Source organism: Miniopterus natalensis, chromosome 8, assembly GCF_054644295.1.
Source record: "Miniopterus natalensis isolate mMinNat1 chromosome 8, mMinNat1.hap1, whole genome shotgun sequence".
Lineage (NCBI taxonomy): Eukaryota > Metazoa > Chordata > Mammalia > Chiroptera > Miniopteridae > Miniopterus > Miniopterus natalensis.
The window spans coordinates 12251363-12270337 of record NC_142088.1 but is presented as its reverse complement, the minus strand read 5'-3'; the positions used below and the strand labels follow the sequence as shown (position 1 = coordinate 12270337).

Sequence of the window (18975 nt, the reverse complement as noted above, 5' to 3'; positions counted from 1 at the left end):
TCTTATTGTCCTTTCCTTAGTTTCTCCCCTCTAGAGACTGGTTAAAAAACAAACAAAACGTTCTCTCCACTCCCCTACACCCATCCCCCCACACACACCTGGCCAGTGGCTGGAGGTTATTGCCCTGGCCTGGTGGCCTGGTTCTCTTTTCTGAGTTCTCTGCTTCTACCCTTATTTGCATGAGAGTAGAGCTTACCCATATACCTGCAGCCTGGCCCCAGCAGAGCTGAGCACTGGATTGTCTAGAATGAGGGCTTATCTGTGAATCATGCTTGTCCGCTGCTGCCTTTTCCCATAGGAAAGTTTCTGTCGCTGCCCCAGCCCTGCCTTCTCACAGTTGATGCCCATAGATATGGGGTCTTCTCTCTGCAGGCAAAAGCTTTCTGCACCCATCAGTGATCGGCCTCCTCTCTCAAAGGTCCGTCTTCTCCTAGGTCATTTGATCCCTTAAGCACATCTCTGATCTTCTGTTCATAGAGGTGAGCCACCGTTGACCTCACAAGTTCATGACCCTGGGCCTCTGAGCAAACTTGCTCTTGACCACAGAACTACAGAGCCAGTGATTTCTCGCACGTCTTGCCAACAACACTGGCCAAGCCAGCTCAACTATCTGCCTCTCCCACTACCACCCCTTCCTCCTGGCCAGAGAGGGCCTCATTCTTATCACCTCATCTTTCTATATTCATGGGCTGATCAAATCTGCTCTACCTGTGGTTTCCATGTGCTGAGAAGGCAATTTATCTGGCCCCCATCACTCAGGGGAGAAAGTAATACCTTCTAAGGGAGGTGAAGACTAAGAATTCCATCACTGTAAGGGAAAGGGGCATTATTTTTCCAATTTCTCTTAACACTACTCAGCTTTCTTCTTTGTTACAAATGATTAGTGATAACAGACTTTCTTCTGCTAAAGCAAAAAGCTTCCTAGGAGTTTTGTTGTTGATGATGTTGTTTTAATATTTGTATTTGCTTTGCAAGGCTATACACCTTTGGTTAATCTTTTTTTTAATTGAAATATAATTCATACACCATAAAAGTCACCCATTTACAGTGTATACTCGGTAATTTTAGTATATGCACAAACTTATACAACCATCATCACTATCTAATACAGAACACTTTTATCACCCGGAAAAGAAATCCTGTGCTTGCACTTATTAACATTCTGCTGGCCCCCCCTTCCCCCCTCCCCCCCGGCAGCCACTAAATGTACTTTCTGTCTCTACCGATTTGGTTATTCTGGATGTTTCACATACATGGAATCATACAGTCTAAAGTGTTTTGTGTCTGGCTTTTTTCACTTAGAATACTGTTTTCAAGGTTTATCCATATTGTAGCATGTATAAGGATTTCCTTCCTTTTTATGGTTGAATAATATTCCATTGTGTGTGTATACCACCATTTGTTTATCTATTTATCAGCTGATGAACAGTTAGATTGTTTCTACTTTTTGGCTATTACACTGCTATGAACATTCATGTGCAAGTTTTTATGTGGACGTACATTTTCATTTCTCTTGGGTATATATTTAGGAGTGGAATTGCTGGATCATATGCTAACTCCATGTTTAACTTTTTGAACAGCTGCTACTTTTCCAAAGTAGCTGCACCATTTTACATTCCCACCAGCAATGTATGAGGACTTCAGTTTCTCCATACCCTCCTCAACATTGTTATTGTCCATCTTTTATTATTATTATTATGAGCATCTTAGTGAGTGTGAAGTAATTCCTGAGACTTTTATGTTTTCCTCTTTAACACTGGGTTCCATTTGGAGGTGGGTTACAGGCTTTCATATGGTCACAGGATGCTCATACCTTATGATAAAAAAATAGCATACTGGCGAGGTATTTTGCAGTTCAAAAGAAAGTTAATTTGGTAACTGGTTTACTTTAGTCTATTTCCTCTTTGAAAATTTGAATAATATTTTAGAGAGGCTACAACTTCCCCTAGAAACAAGCTCTCCACTGATCCCATAAATCCCATAACAAGGGCAGAATCAACAGAGACAGGTTTACCTGGGTGTGCTGGGGAGTCAGGAATGGGTGAAGGCATGCACTGGCAGGACAAGAAGGGTCCCCACCAAGACTGGGAAACCACAAAAACAAGGATAGTATGTCCCCCACCTGCCTTCTCTGCTTCCTGCTGCCCCTTATTATTTATCTTAGAAGCATCCTGGCTTTCTCTGGCCCCATATATGCCAGAATAGGACGACCCAGAGCTCCCACGATAATCTGTTACATTCCCACCCACTTGGAGAATCGGTCAGCCACCTGCTTATGGCTTTTAATATGTTTTTTCAAACTACACAAATACTCCCAGAGAAGGCCTCCTGCCTCCCAAAAGAACAATGCTGGAACATGCTAACTGAGTAAACTTTCTCCTAGCTCGAGCATCCTGAAATGCTACGCTGCTGTCAGTTTTTCTAGAACAGTCCTTTTAAAATAACTTACAGAAAGTTGGACAAAGGGATTAATCTCTCAGCTTTACAGTCAACCCTTATCTTTTTGTAGGGGTCCAACCCAATTGGATAGCTGGCTTAAACCCCCCCCATTGAGAACTGAACGGCACCTCATGTTTCTGACATTAAACTCAGCCTCAAGAGTGAGGGATGCTCACCACTGAGGCATCCAAGACAACAGGTTCAGTAGAGATTATCCGAAGGGAAGTTTCCACAGTGATTTGGATGATGGCAATGTCATGAAAAGTGCTAAGAGCCTCTCTTTGACTTTGAAGGGAACTATACTCTTTTCATGAAATGTACCATTTATCAGTAAATGTGTCTGATAACATTAGAGTTAGAGCCCCTACTATTTCCTGAAGTGAAAGTTACTTCCAAGTAATATACAACCAATGCAAAGAATCCTATCCAAGGTTTGTGGGCAGAAAGGCTGGAATCTGGGGAGGCTTTATTGTGCCATAACACTCCTCTGTCTTCTCTAGGCCACAGATATGGATGACTCAAATATAAAAGACTTTTATTGGGAGAATTACACCTGGGATGACTTCAATTACAGTTACAACACTGACATGCCCTTTTCGCCAGACTCTGCCCCATGCTGGCCAGAATCTCTGGATGTCAACAAGTACGCTGTGATCATCATCTATGTCCTGGTCTTCCTGCTGAGCCTGCTGGGAAACTCCCTAGTGATGCTGGTCGTCTTATACAGCCGGGTCAGCCGCTCCGTCACTGATGTCTACCTGCTCAACCTGGCCATGGCCGACCTGCTCTTCGCCATGACCTTGCCTATCTGGGCTGTCTCCAAGGCAAAGGGCTGGATCTATAGCACAATCCTATGCAAGATGGTCTCACTCCTGAAGGAAGTCAACTTCTACAGTGGTATTCTACTACTGGCCTGCATCAGCGTGGACCGTTACTTGGCCATTGTTCATGCCACACGCACACTGACTCAGAAGCGACACTGGGTCAAGTTCATATGCTTAGGCATATGGGCCTTATCCCTGATCCTGTCCCTGCCCATCTTTGTATTCCGTAGAGCCATCCACCCACCTAATTCTGGCCCAGTCTGCTATGAGGACCTGGGTGCCAATACAACTAAATGGCGTATGGTGATGCGGGTCCTGCCCCAGACCTTTGGCTTCCTCCTGCCACTGCTGGTCATGCTGTTCTGCTATGGATTCACCCTGCACACGCTGTTTCAGGCCCACATGGGGCAGAAGCACCGGGCCATGCGGGTCATCTTTGCTGTCGTGCTTGTCTTCCTGCTCTGCTGGCTGCCCTACAACCTGGTCCTGGTGGCAGACACCCTCATGAGGATAGGGGTGATCAAAGAGACCTGTGGACGCCGAAATGACATTGGCCGGGCCCTGGATGCCACCGAGATTCTAGGCTTCTTCCACAGCTGTCTCAATCCCCTCATCTATGCCTTCATTGGCCAAAAGTTTCGCCATGGACTCCTCAAGATCATGGCCATCCATGGCCTGATCAGCAAGGAGTTCTTGGCCAAGGAAGCCAGGCCTTCCTTTGTTGGCTCTTCTTCAGGGAACACTTCTACTACCCTCTAGGACCCTCACCCCTGTTGCAGCCCCACAGGGTTCCTCCCCTCCCATCAGCACCCAAGCCTTATGTCCACTGGCTATTCACAGTCTCTGTGTTAAGACAGCCCCTCATTGTGGTCACAGGAAGTTGCTGAAGCCAGGACCTTACCAGGCCCCATTGTATGTCTTAGAAAGCCTGCCCTGGTGCCCCACCCTTTACTGTAATTACTATGTCAACTGCTAGAGCTCTGGCCATCCTGCCACTGAGCCCATAGCACTCTGTCCTCTGAGACATTTCAAAGACATTCCAGTTCTGCTAAGAAGAATTACAGGCAAGGATGTGCTGGTAAGCCAGTCTCCTACAGGAAAAAGTCCTGATTTGTAAGGTTCACCATGTTCCATGTTATAAATACTCCCACCATAGCAATTTAAAGAGTAGTGGTGTTTAGCAACCGCTCACAAAATTCTAGGAAATGTGATAATCTGTTTTCACAAGCAGATACAAACTAGCCTCAGCAAAACATTGCTTAAGAGGAGCCTGCTGGGGCCAGAGGACTCCTGGGAAATAGTCCTGATTTAAAAATAGAGACATACGCACACTCACACATCCTTGGGTCTTGCCTTTGAGTATAGTTATAGGATATGATATGTGGCTCTCAGGCAGCAATTTTGTGACAATGAGGCAAAACGCTGAACACCCTTAAGCTGATGGAACCAAAGGATAAAAAGAGATAAAGGATAAAAGAAGGAGCCCAGAAATAAACTTAAGCAAGCACAAGAGTAAAACCGGTCCCTTACCTTACACCATATACAAAAATTAATTCAAAATAGATTCAAGAACCAAACATAAGAACTAAAACTATAAAATTCTCATAAGAAAACAGGATAAAGGCCATATAAAGAATTGCTACAACTTGAGAGAGGAAAAAAAAAGCATTATTCGAAAATGGGTAAAGGATTTAAAGAATAGACAGTTCTCCAAAAAACACATAGAAATAGCTATGGACATGTATATACTAATAATTATGGAAATGCATATCAAAACCACAATGAAGTACCACTTCACATAGATGAGGATCACCATTATTAAAACAAACAAACAAAATAACAAGTGTTTGCGAGGATATGGAGACACTGGAACGCTTGTGCAATGCTGGGGAGAATGTAAGATGTACTGCCACTTACAGCATGATGGTTCCTTCAAAAATTAAACATAGAATGACTGTGTGATCCAGCAGTTCCGTTTCTGAGTGATAGCAAAAGAACCAAAAGCAAAGACTCAAATTGATATTTGTACATTAATGTTCATAGCAATAGTCAAAGATGGAGACAACCCAAACGTCCATCAGCGGATGACTGGATAAACAAAATGCGGTAGATGCATCCAATGGAATATCACTCAGTCTTAAAGAGGAATGAAATTCTGATATATGCTACAATATGAATAAACCTTGAAAACATTACGCTAAGTGAAATAAGCCAGAAACAGATACTGTATGATTCCACTTATAGGAGGTACCTAGAATAGTTAAATTGATAGAGACAGAAAGTAAAATAGTGGGTACCAGGAGATTGGAGGAGTGAGAAATGGGGAGTTATTGTTCAAAGGATACAGGATTCGGTCTGGGATGATGAAAGGTTCCAAAGGTGGATGGATGGTGGCGATAGTTGCACAACAATGTGAGTGTACTTAATGCTATTGAATTTTACACTTAAAATGTTAAAATGGTTGGCCGGGAGTGGCTCAGCGGTTGAGTGTCGACCTAGGATCCAGGCGATCGGGGTTCGATTCCCGGTCAGGGCACATGCCCGGGTTGTGGGCTCGATCAATGGCTCTCTCATCATTGATGTTTCTATCTCTCTCTCTCCCTCTCCTTTCCTCTCTCTGCTCTCTGAAATCAATAAAGATATATTTTTAAAAATAATAAATAAATAAATAAATAAATATAAAATAAAAATTAAAAATCCTTAAAAAAAAATCTTAAAAAAAAATGTTAAAATGGTAACTTTTGTTATGTATATTTTACCATGATTAAAAAAAAAAAACTACTTACAAAAAAGCAAACCTGGAACCAACTACCTATAACTTCCTGTTAAGTGAGATGATTAAATATCTTTTTTGTACAAACCACTTTTAATTGGGTATTTCATTACTTGCAACAAAAGGCATCTAAACTGCTACAGAGAGGCTGGGCAAAGGTGAGCAGAGGTCCCTATCGGGGGTCTTTCCAATAAATAAATCCCTTGGCTGTCTATTGGGTGTATAGAGAGGATTGAAATAGAGATGGAGGCTAGCCTTTCTACCTGCTTCCTCCCCAGCCCAAGCCTTCTGCTGCTGAATGGTATTATGGAAGGACATGTGTCCCGGGATCATCTGGTGCTTCTCCTGTCCTTGGGTGAAACAGTAGTCAAGAGCATCAAGAGTGGGACTTAGAAGGGTCTAGTAAGTCCACCCAATCAGCGGAATTGGATAGCAGGAAGCCAGAGCACTTCCTTGAGCTCAACCAACAACTCCCACTTTGAGTTTCACTTCATTCTCTCCTGTGTAGCACCCAACACACACACACACACACACACACACACACACACACACACACACACACACACACACACACCCCATTCAGGGTTTGACAAAAGAGAACCCCAGAATGGAAAAATAATTCAGAATATATCACCCTGACAAACACAGAACTTGTCTCATTCCTAACAGTATGTATTGAGTGCCTGCTGTCCCAGGGTTTTGGGATAGAGCAGCAGTTAAACCAAAGTCTCACTTAGGCAGAGCTCCTGGTCACAGGCTGGTCTCTGAAGGGCCTCTGGCTCTAAGCAGCCTGCTAAAGTAGTAAGAAAGCAAGAGGACCTAAACTTCACAGTCACCAAACTTTTACCAGGTTCTACTCCCCTTCATGGTACCAACTATCTGACCACTATGTCAAGGAGATAGCAGCTATGGCTATGAAAAGAGGCCTCTCTGGGCAGGCAGAGCAAACCTCTGGAGCACACAGCGGGCAGGTAACTGCCACTCCTAACTCATCAAAGTGCTTTTCCTTTTGCATTCAGTGAACAGGATGAATTCATCTACAATAATCCCTCGTTCCTAGCTCATTCTATGCCAGGCACTGTGCTAAGCTCAGGATCAGTTGTGACTGCGCTGCTCTGGCTGGGCCTTCAGAACAGCTTCTGATTCAGTGGGAGGGAAAGGCAGGGAGCATGTATTTACCAAACACCTAAGTTGCCAGAGGGACCAGTGGTGTTCTGACTGGGCAAGGCAGACGGACCAGACAGCTCCCTGAGATGACTGTCAGTGGGAGGAGGCCAAGCTGAGTTTCACTCTGCTTCTAGGACTCTGCTCTTTCCTCCTCCAAAAAGAGTAGAGGAAACCTGCTTCAAGGCAAATACAAGGATAAAATAAGCCCAGAAACAGTGAGGCAGAGACAGAGTTGCTCTTAGGTGAGCTCTGTTAATATTTACCTCTGTCTCTCTGCCTCTCTCTCTCTCTCTCTCTTCCTCTCACAGTCTTGGCACAAATAATCTACCAACGAAGCCAGCACTAGGACAGGGCAAATCCAAAGCCTGCCTTTGAGTCATTGATTTCTTCCCTCCAATGTTGCCAGGCCTGAGTCCCTGTGTCAGGGGCCAGCACCCTTCTGCCTAGAGCTGCCTGCTCAGTCTGAGTGGGCCCCTAGTGCTTCCAGAAACATGTTTCTCTACTTACACTAGATCATCTGTCTTTTTTCTCTGTCCTCTGAGTTTATGACATCTTTCTCCACCAAAATCCCTCCCCAGTCTCTACAGGATGGGTTCCCTTTGTTCATGAAATCAGAACACCCTCCAGTCTCTATTGGGTGATATGAAGAAGCACCCCAGTTTGCATGTCACATTGAACTCATTTCATGGAGACCCATGTGGAGAACCACATCACATGCAATAGCAGAGCCAGAGAGACCTAGAGATCCCCTGGGTCACCCTTTTCAATACACAAATGAGCAAACTGCGGCTATAGCAAAGTGACTTGACAAAAATCTCATGTCTGGATAGTGGCAGAGCTGTAATAAAAATTCCGCATTCAATTCATTTTCCATATTTTTTGCTTTTCTAATGGTGACATTTCAGGCACCTGACAAATATATGGGAAAACATATACTATATAAACTCCTCAGAGCATTCCACTCACACAAATAGGCCCAGCCTACTTCTCCAATGCCAACACTCCTCTGTGCCAGGGGCAGGGGTTGCTGCGGCCTCAATCATTTGATAGAAGTAAGGGCCAGCTGAGGTTAGGGGCACAGACGTGGTGTAGGCTCCGATGGATCACTCTATTCCCTACTGGCAGGCAGGGCAGTTAAAGGGACATTAGGAGCCCAACCCAAAGTTCAAAGACAGGTAAAACTAGCCCTGGCCAGTGTGGAGCGTCGTCTTATACACCAAAAGGTGACTGGTTCAGTTCCTGGTCAGGGCATATACCCAGGTTGCAAGTTTGATCCCCAGCCGGGGCGCCTGTGGAGGCCAGCGATCCGTGTTTCTCTCACATCAATGTTTCTCTTTCTAACTTCCCCCTCCCTCTCCCTTCCACTCTCTCTAAAAAAAATTTAATAAAAATTTTTAAAAAGAAGAAGTGGGGGTGGGAAGGGGATGTGGGAAGGAGCAGAGATCACTGCCCCAACTCAAGGCCCAACCCCCAGCAGCTTCACAGACAGGCAAAAGGCACCTTCCCGGAGAAGACAGACACACCACTGATTTCCCAACAGAGCCTTGCAAAGTCTGGTGTCAGACAGGTTCCCCTAGCCATAAACAACAGGGCAAGCTTCCTATCAAAGCTGGCTCTGCTCCAAGCCGGCCCAGAGGTCGGGTCAAACTCCTGATTCCCACAAGGTAGTCTATCCCATGTTTTTTCTGTATTTCACTAAAGTAATAATACCAACTAGCATTTCTAGAGGACTTTCTTGGATATCCATCATTATGCTAAGGGGTTTAATACACTAGACTGTACAGCTGGCTTTGGCACTTTGGACTCCTCTGCTGCCCTCTGCCTAATACCACCTTGCCCAAGGGTCCAACTCAGTTGCCAAAAATGCATGAGCATGACTCCCAGGATGCTTCTGAAAGGCTCAAGGGTCTCCATGTTATAGTAGCTCCTAGGAACTAGGGTCAGGGTTACACAAAAACCTTCTGTTTAAGGAAAGATTCTGCTAATTCACCTTAGGACATATATATACAATAAGTGTGTTAGTTACATCGCACTCTATGCAGATAACACCCCCTTGGGCTATACAGTGTCCAACCTGCCAATCTGAGCTGCTTTACCTAAATCGAGACTATCTGGGTAGAAGAGAGCTTAAAAGATCTACTTCTAGACTGAACTCCCTTTTTGACAGGTTGAGCAACTTGAGGCCCAGAGAGGGTGGACACTTGCCAAAAGGTCTTGAACTACAAGTGACAGAAGCAGCACCGGACCCTGGTCTCCTGGTCCCCCATTCATTGCCCTCTTCACTATACCAGGAAACGTCCTCTCTAGTCGCTGGGGACTGACCCATAGGACTTGTGGCAGGACTCATAAGATTGTGCCCATAACCTTTTCCTTCCAGTACCTGTAGATAAAGATTCAAGGGGAAAGAAAACCCAAAAACAGAAACTCAGAGGACAGTTCTAAAGTTACTCCTTCATTTAGTCATGCATTGTCATCCATCACACAAAGCAGGTAAACATTTGGAGCTGGTTTGGTGGTGAACGTGGACTTGTTGAGAGCTTTGTACAAGAGATTTTAATGCCAAGAAGTCATACAACCACACAAAGGTTTTGTTTGTTTGCTTGTTTTACATTTTTAACAGCTTTATTGAGGTATAATTGACATATAAAAAAACCTGTATGTGTTTAATGTATACAACTTGTTGAGTGTGAACATATGAATGCACCCATGATACTATCACAATAATCAAGACAATAAGCGTATCCATCATCTCCTAAAGTTTCCTTGTGTTTTTGTGTTTTTGGACTTTTATTTTGTTATAAGAACACTTAACATGAGATCTACCCTTTTCACAAATTTTTAAGTGCACAGTACCAAGTTCTTAATTATAGGCACTTAATTATATTGGCAGATCTCTAGAACTTATTCATCTTTGAGATACCTCTCAGGAACTCCTCATGTTACACTCGGTCAGTAGCTGTCTGAAAAGCACGTATTAAGAAGTGGCTTCGCCTGGCCGGGTGTGGCTCAATAGCTGAGCATTGACCTAGGATCCAGGAGATCACAGGTCAATTCCCGACCAGGGCACATGCCCAGATTGCGGGCTTGATCCCCAGTTGGGGGTGTGCAGGAGGCAGCCGATCAATGACAACTCTCTCATCATTGACGTTTCTATCTCTCTCTCTCCCCCTCCCTCTCTTTGAAATCAATAAAGATTTTTTTTTTTAAAGCCTCCTTTAGAGCACCTAATTACTAATAATCATGATCTGAGCAAAGATAGAATTTTGTATTAAGTTCACACAGAGCTATAGCCCTATTTGTACATCTCAGTAGATTCTTAGACTTAGAGCATCTCCTCTTAAAACTGGAGCTTACTTAATGAAACTTCATTTCATGGAAGAGGAAACTGAGGTTCAGAAAGTTGAAGTGAATATTTAAGGTCACACAGCTACTAAGTCTTCCTTTTCTTTCTCTTTTATTTAATTAGAAGCATTTTTCCAAATCTTCAGATTCAACTTGTGGTGCACTAGGACCCCCAGATAGATCTCTTTGTACTTAGTCACCCTGATGCTACCGGAAATTTCATGAATTCCTCACATATCCACAATTCACAAGTTTCCTTTGTCCCCTAAGTTTCATTTCTATAATACCTGCTCTCCTTTAAGGGTCTAGCACAAGTTGGATACGTAGTAGGCATTGGATACATAATCAGTTAACTGGTTATTTGATTCTTATTAACATATGTTTTCTAAAATGCCTTGGGGAATGGGGACAGGGGACAGTAACTGCTGAGTATCATCAGGAGCCCAGCCAAGAGGAATGTACAAGGATACTGGCAGAGTGGAACCCAGCACGGCGTGGCCCTTAGGGTTTACTTGCTTAGTCTCCCTCCATCCTTAACACTTTTAAAGTTGGAGCAAAGCCAGCTCTTTCAGGAAGACAGCTTTGTTGTTTACAGTTTAGGAACCAAGAGAGGTACGGATGTGGCCTCATAGGTTTCTGTTGGGCAATGTGATTTCTTCCCATGTCGGAAGTGACTGGATTTCTTCAGAAGCACCTTCCCAATCACCTTCTATATCTTACTCCTCCCACTCCATTGATGTGAACCTTGCTAAAATAAGGGGTTTCTAACAGTATGAAGATTACTAGAGTGAAAAGGGGGGTGGGGGAAATGAACACAGTAAAGGGGGCCAAATAGATTCAAATAGGTGGTGATGGAGGGAGACTAGACTTTGGGTGGTGAACACACAGTGCAATATACAGATGATGTACTATAGAATTGTACACTTGAAACTTGTATACTGTTTTTGCCCCAATAAATTTAATTGAAAAAATAAGGGGATGCTAATTCTGAGATAACGTGGGGTCACTCACTTCCAACACACACATGCATGCACACATGTGTATGCAACATATACACACACACTGTGAGTTAACTACAAATCTGGTCAATGTGTCCTCCAGGTTGACATTTAAAATTCACTGGGAGAAAATTTTAAAAGTGTTTATTTTTAAGGAAAGGAAATAAAGTACAGGAAAGGAAATTGTTTTTATTTTATGTGCTATTTGAATTTTTACTGACATGCTGTCATGATGGTGGACTCAGGAGGCATGGGAAGCAACAACACACACACACACCCTACATGAAAATGTTAGATAACATATATTTTTTATATTTACATAAATATTTGAGACAAAATGCAAAGAAAGAGAGAGAGAGATCTCTAAGGGCCAGAAATGCAAAGTAAACTTAGAAATGTATGGACTTATCTGGGAGTAGGTTTTGAAGGCACAGGAACCCAGAAAGATGCTAGAGCCGGTCTAGGATGGGAATGGTAACACCAATGGGTCCACAGATCCCATGCACAGCAGAGAACTGAAATTGGGTTCCCTGCAAAAAGCCAGGAACCAGCAAAGAGCTGATCCATCCTTGACTGGGGATACAAAAACACCTTTCACCTTTGAGACAAGACCCCAAAGTGAGCTGCCTGCCCTAGATCATGGGGGAAAGAGAAGAAAGAGGGCCACCTGAGCAACTGTTCAAAATCTCAAGCCTGAGTAGCAAATGGTGAGGAGCCAAATTTGCCCTTTAAAATGGCATGGAAACCAGGACCAAGATATAACAACAACAATAACAAAAAATGCTCTGAATCATGTGACTCAGTAGGGTGCAGTAAGGACAACCAGGACACTGCCCCTTCATAATCCAGGACAGACGCAAGACTCCCGTGAAAAAAGTACTTCCCAATAGATGAGCTCACAATCAAATATTACAGAGAACTAACAACCACTACAAATCAACAATCAGCTGACATAACAAATTCACACTTTAGGAACTAAAGAGAGTAATCTGAAAGTGACTTTAAAATAAGTATGTTTTTAAATCCAGGGGAATTTTTACCAAAAATGGAGGATTGGAGGAATGTTTTTGTCTTGGATCCTCTCAAAATCCACTGGAAATGACCCAACATATTTTCAAGACATAATCCCACAAGATACAAAAATAAATAAAATAAAAGATAAGAGATCTTTTTTTAATGGAAGTCAAAAAGTAGATGTAGCCCAGCCGGGCGTGGCTCAGAGGTTGAGCATCGACCTGGGATCCAGGCAATCAGGGTTCGATTCCCAGTCAGGGCACATGCCCCGGCTGCAAGCTTGATCAATGACTGTCTCATCATTGATGCTTCTATCTCTCTCTCCCTCTCCTTTCCTCTCTCTGAAATCAATAAAGATATATTTTTTAAAAAAAGAAAGAAAAGCCTTTAAAAAAAAAGAAAAGCCTTAAAAAAAAAGTAGATGTAAAGTGGTAACTGAGTTCTCAGACCAGAAGAAAAGACACAAAGACAGTGAAGGGAGCTAAAAAAAAACCCAGAAACATAATATCCTCAGAAAGATAAGAGGAAATGTTGTATCCATGAGGCAAGAAAGAGCTGCTATAAAAAGAAACATTAAGGAACAGGAGAGGAAAAGCCCACTGGAAATTTAAAATATGATAGAAGAAAATTTAAATTCCAGTGAAAGGACTGGGAGATAAAATTAAGGGTAACTTGATGGAAAGTGGGAAGATGAAGATATTTTAAAAAATAGGCAGAAAGTGATAAAATAAAAAAAATTAGAGAATCAACATCCAAATAAAAGAAATCCTAAGAAAAAAAGTGTAGTGAAAACAAAAGGTAGAAAAGTAGTAAAGAAATAATACAAGAAAATTTCACAGCACCTGACTTTCCAGATTAAAAGGATTTACCAGGTGCTCAGAAAAATGAATGAGAAAACAAAACCCCACCAAGGCACATTAATATGCATTTTAAAACTAAAAAGATGAAGAGAATTTCCTAAAAGCTTCTAAGAGAAAACTCAATCACATACAATAGATCAAGAATTAGTGTAGCATCAAAAGTCTAGCAGCCCTAGAAGCTAGAAGAAATTAAGAAGAACCTGAAAAATTCTGAAGGAAACTAGTTTCCAACCTAGAATTCAGTACTCAGCCAAAGCACCAATCAAGTATGAGAGTAAGAATAAAGGCTTTATTGGAAATTCAAGTTCTCCAAAATGTTATCTCCTATATATACTTTCCCAGCCAAATCCAGTAATACAGAAAAATAAGGGGAAAAACTAAAAGAATGATAGCTAACATTTACATAGTACCCATTGTATCTAGGCATTCTTTTAAGTGTATTTGTGTGTATGTGTACTCATTTAATTTAATCCTCATAGGAATGAGCAGAACATTATTATTATCCATATTTTACAAAGTGGTAAAGGGAAGTTAAGTAGTCTGCCCTTTGTCCTGAAGCCTGTAAGAAGTAGTGGTCTGGATCCAGAGCAAAGGCCCTTAAATAAAGAGGAAGATTTAATACCCATTCATGAAAGGAACTTCCTCAACCTTATAAAGCATCTCTATGAAAAATCTTTAGCTTACATCATATTTAATAGAGTAAAATTGAATGCTTTACCCCTAAGAATCGGAACAGGGTAAGTCCACTCGCACAACTTCTGTTCAGCATGGTACTGGAGGTCCTAGCCAGTAAAATAAGGCAAGAAAAATAAATCAGAGGCATAAAGAAAAGGAAGAAATAAACTGCTTTGTTGACGGATGTCATGATTGTGTACATATCAAATCCAAAAGAATCTCTAAAAATAAAACTACTAGAACTAATAATTGAATTTACTAAAGTCCCAGAATACAAGGTCAATACAACTCAATTATATGTCTATATACTAGTAAGAAAAAAACTGGGGCGGGGGGGGTGGGAGTCACAACAAAAAAATTATTTTTTTAAATACCATTTATAACAGCATTCAAATAACCATAAAATTAATACTTAGGGATAAATTTAACAAAATAGGTCCAAATCTATGTACTGGAAACTATAAAACATTTCCAAGATAAATTATTAAATATCTAAATAATTGAAGATACTGTGCTCATGAATAGGAAGACTCAATATTGCTGAGATGCCAATTTTATCCAAATTCATCTATAGAGTCACCATAACCCAAAACAAAATCCCAGTAGGATATTTTGTAGAAATTGACAAGCAAATTTTAAAATTTATCTGGAAATGTAGTTAAAGCAATTTAGGGTAAAAAAGTAACAAGCTGGGAGAGTAATCTATCCAGATTGCAACAGACTACGAAGGAGAGAGGTCTCCAAAAAAGAAAAAAATCAGTAGTTTATCTGACAAAAGTGAATGTATTAAGAAAGACACTTAGGACTGAAATAATGAAAAGTGGAAAATTCTATTGTTGAACAAAACTTGTACAAAAAAAGAAAATGCAAACATTGTACCCAACTGTAAATATTTTTTTACATAATCATTATAAACAAAAACATTAAATGTTGATTTAACCAAAAAGTGCGGTATCTGTGTCCTGGGAGAACAGAATGGGAGTGGAGAGCCGGCAGTATTGGTGTTTGCTGCACAGAGGTAAAAGCAAGAGAGAGTCTGGAGAGTACTAAATCCTCGGAAGCCAAAATAGAAAGTCAATAGGTGATAGCTAAAACTCGGGGAGAAAATCAAAAGCTAGCAGTACAAGTATGATATTTAGAAATATGTAAACCACTATTAGATAAAACAACTACAAGAGGTGAAATTTGTTGCCTTTGCCTATGGGGAGTGGGGCGGGAGGGATGCTGCTGATTTTTATTATAAACTATATTTATAAAAACTAAACAGCTCTGGTTGGTGTGGCTCTGTTGGTTGGAGCATTGTCCCATACACCAAAAGGTCGTGGGTTCAATTCCTGGTCAGGGCACATACCTAGGTTGCGGCCGGTTTGATCCCCGGTCAGGCATGATTGATGTCGCTCTCCCTCTTTCTCTCTTCCTGCCTCTCTAAAAAAAAATCAATAAACATATCCTCAGGTGAGGATTAAAAAACCAGGCACGGCTCAGCGGTTGAGCATCGACCTAGGACCCAGGAGATCACAGTTCGATTCCCAGTCAGGGCACATGCCTGGGTTACGAGCTCAGTCCCCAATCGGGGGCCTGCAGGAGGCAGCCGATCAGTGACTCTCTCATCATTGATGTTCTTATCTCTCTCTCTCCCCCTCCCTCCCTCTCTCTGAAATCAATAAAGATATAGTTTTAAAATAAATAAATAATGAGCACGAAATACTTTGATAAAAAGAAAAACTAATTTAGAAAGTCTAAGTTAACATATTCTTTAGCTCATTTCTACCCTCAAGGTTGGAAGATCCTGAGTTTAAAATAAGAATATCAGGATGGATAAAAGCATTGGTGGTGAGAGCTCAGCTGTTAACTACTTGTAGCTTTCTGGGTCAAACTAAGAGATCTTTGGCTCCTCCAGCCTCTGCGTGGAGACAGCAAAGGCTGTATTCCATTACCATTTCCTGGTTAGTGGTCATCTCTGGGAAGACACATCTCTGGGAACACCTTAAGACCAAAGAGGAGATAGTCGTTTTATTTCACCTGCATCTATGAGATTTTTCAGCTTCTGGAAGACCCTAATTAAACTGCAAGTTTCTGGGAAAGAGGCAATCGTAAACCTCTATGGAATAAAATCCAGATTATCATTATATTTGCTGGTACTAGTAAGACTAGGCCACAGTTAGGGGGCAAGGGATGGTGAGGGTACTGTGGTTAGTCAGAAAGGGAGCTAGTATACGGGTAAACAGTACATTTCAACATAATTGCTTGGAGGCTGGAACATTTCAACCAAGTCTACAAGACAAATTTTCAGCTTTTAAAATCAGCAAGCCTTGTGTAAAACACACATTCACATCCCAACCACTGTCCCCAACAACCTTTTCCTTGATGCTCACGCAGTCCTTAACCCTAATCCTACCTCTTTGACGGTGGGGCAGAGGTGTAATGGCCACCATGACGAGAAGGTATCTTAACACCGAGAAATGATGCAGGCAGCTCCACAGAGTATAATAGAATTTATTATAGGGTCATTTACCTGCAGCAATGTAGGGTCAGTGCAGACAGATAATTCAGCAATCTGCACAGGCTATTCTCCACTCACAGATTCCTGTGAGAGTGCTTTTTTTATAGTGTAACTCAGGTACTAATATAATGGACAAGACAGAAGGACAAAGAATTCAGTACAGGCAAGGAGTCATACCTCCTGATGGTCTTGTGATAAATGACTGTTTATCATAAACACTATCACCATTTTGATATTTATCATGGTTGTCATGCCATTCCCACTCTTAGTAACAAAAATATTTAAGGCTACATTGTGTAGGTTTTAGGAACACAGATAATCACGCTTGCTAATGACAGTAAGGTTGGTTAGAGGTCACAACATGAAAACTTAGAGATGGAGGAAATCTGGGACACAGAGATGGAGTTAGATTTGTTGACATCTACATTCATACATTGTCCCTACTCTCTGTCATCTCTGACCCCACCCCCACCCACTCCTCTCCTAAGATGCACCCAATCCCTGATCTCAGCACCATCCTGGATATTGAGTTCCTCCCTGAGATGAACCATCTCCCTGACCTTCGCCCTATCTAGTGATTGAAATACCAGTCTTTGATATTTTAATACACCGTGTTATTTCAGTACCAACATCCTGGCTTTTACAGATCCAAAATCCAAATCATTTATGCCTTGAGCTATACCCAGAGAATTACACATTGCATTAACAAATTTAACTGAACAATGGTGCACTTGTTTGAAGACAGTTCTGACTCTATCACTCTCCTGTTAAAACACTTCTGAGTTATCTTATTGCTATTTGGTTCCCACTTCCAAATTTACTAATGAGGACAAGCATCTTTTCAGGTATGTATTAGTCATTTGTATTTCCCCAGACCTAATATGGATCCTTATTAATTTACTGAAGCCCCTGATGAAGTTGGCGTTGGGATGGAGGAAGATGAGCATTGGGGGATACAGTAGGAGAGGTGGGAAGGAGATTCAGGGGCGGAAGGAAAGAAAAAGAAGGTCCTCGGGCCCAGTTCCCAGCCTTCCTCCCTGGATTATTTCTGCATTCTTCTGTCTTCTCTCCATAATCAGATCCAGCTCTTAGGGCTTGGGCCCCTAACTCCTTCCTCACCAACCTATTTGGAGAGTCTCAAGCTGGACAGGCAGATGCATCTCCAACCTGGCCCTGGAAGAGCATCTTAGACAATGCTCCAGGGAGGATGGTGACCCTACCAGTGATGGCTTTTTGTTCTAGCCACTAACTGGTCTAAATAGCAATGGCCACTGTGTAGCCACTAACCCATCCCAACCATTCACTCTATCTCTGACAAGACTCACCACACCCCCACATTCATCCTATTCCTAAGCCTCTCTCCATATCTAGACCCAACACCATCTTGAACGTCCCTAAATCTCACTCACATCATTGCCAGCCTTTCCCTGTTTCTGGATCTCTCCCTATACCCTGACCCTCCACCATACCCCAAGCTGCCACACCATCCCTGGCACCACCACCACCACATCTCTGATTCTAATCTCAACTCCTGATCCCAATCCCAACCTTGGTCTAAATCCCATTCCTGAACCTCACTCCATCCCCAACTTCAAACCAAATGAAGCTTTTCTCTTATATTTTCTTCTAAGAATTTAAAAATTTTAGCTCTCACATCTAGGTCTTCAATACATTTAGAGTTAATGCTTATATATTGTGTGAGGTAAAAACCCAATTTCATTTTTGTGCATATGGATCTCTAGTTGTCTCAGTACCATCTGCTGAAACACTATCCTTTCCCCATTGAATAGTCTTGGCACCATTAATGAAAATCATTTGACCACTTATGCTTAGATTTATTTCTGGGCTCTTTATTCTCAGGTTCTTTTTATCCTTTGGCTCCATCAGCCTAAGTGGATTAGGCTTTTTACCTCATTGTCACAAAAATGCTGCCTCAGTACCACACATCATGTCCTACAACCATACCCAAAGGCAAGACCCAAGATGGTACGTCTCCCTTTTTTAAATCAGAAATATTTCCCAGGAGTCCCCTGGCCCTACCAGACCCCTTTTATGCAATGTTTTGCTGAAGCCAGTTTGTACTTGCTTGTGAAAACAGATTATTACATTTTTTAGAATTTTGTGAACTGGTTGCTAAATATCATCACCCTTGAAATTGCTATGGTGGGAGCATTTATAACATGGAACTTGGAAAATGCCACAAATCAGGACTTTTTCCCCAGAGACTGTTTTACCAGCACACTCTTCCCTATAAGTCTTCCTAGCAGAACTGGATGATATGGCCACTCCTAGCTTAAGGGTGTTAAAGAAGTGAGTATCTCTCATTTTTGGCCTCTCTCAAGGGAAGCAGACTTTGCTAACAAGAAGAAAGGGAGAGTTG

General features: G+C 42.0%; 1 protein-coding gene across 1 annotated transcript; it reads left to right on the top strand.

Moving 5' to 3' along the window:
- The first annotated feature begins 2948 nt into the window (after positions 1 to 2948).
- Positions 2949 to 4022, top strand: LOC107524751 (C-X-C chemokine receptor type 2). Its single transcript, XM_087819381.1, has one exon. It carries the CDS (start codon positions 2949 to 2951, stop codon positions 4020 to 4022), a length of 1074 nt encoding a protein of 357 aa, XP_087675507.1.
- Positions 4023 to 18975: the final 14953 nt, after the last annotated feature.

Bases quoted from the DNA above. Each gene is read 5' to 3' on its own strand.
- LOC107524751 (XM_087819381.1), top strand. From the start codon at position 2,949: ATGGATGACTCAAATATAAAAGACTTTTATTGGGAGAATTACACCTGG.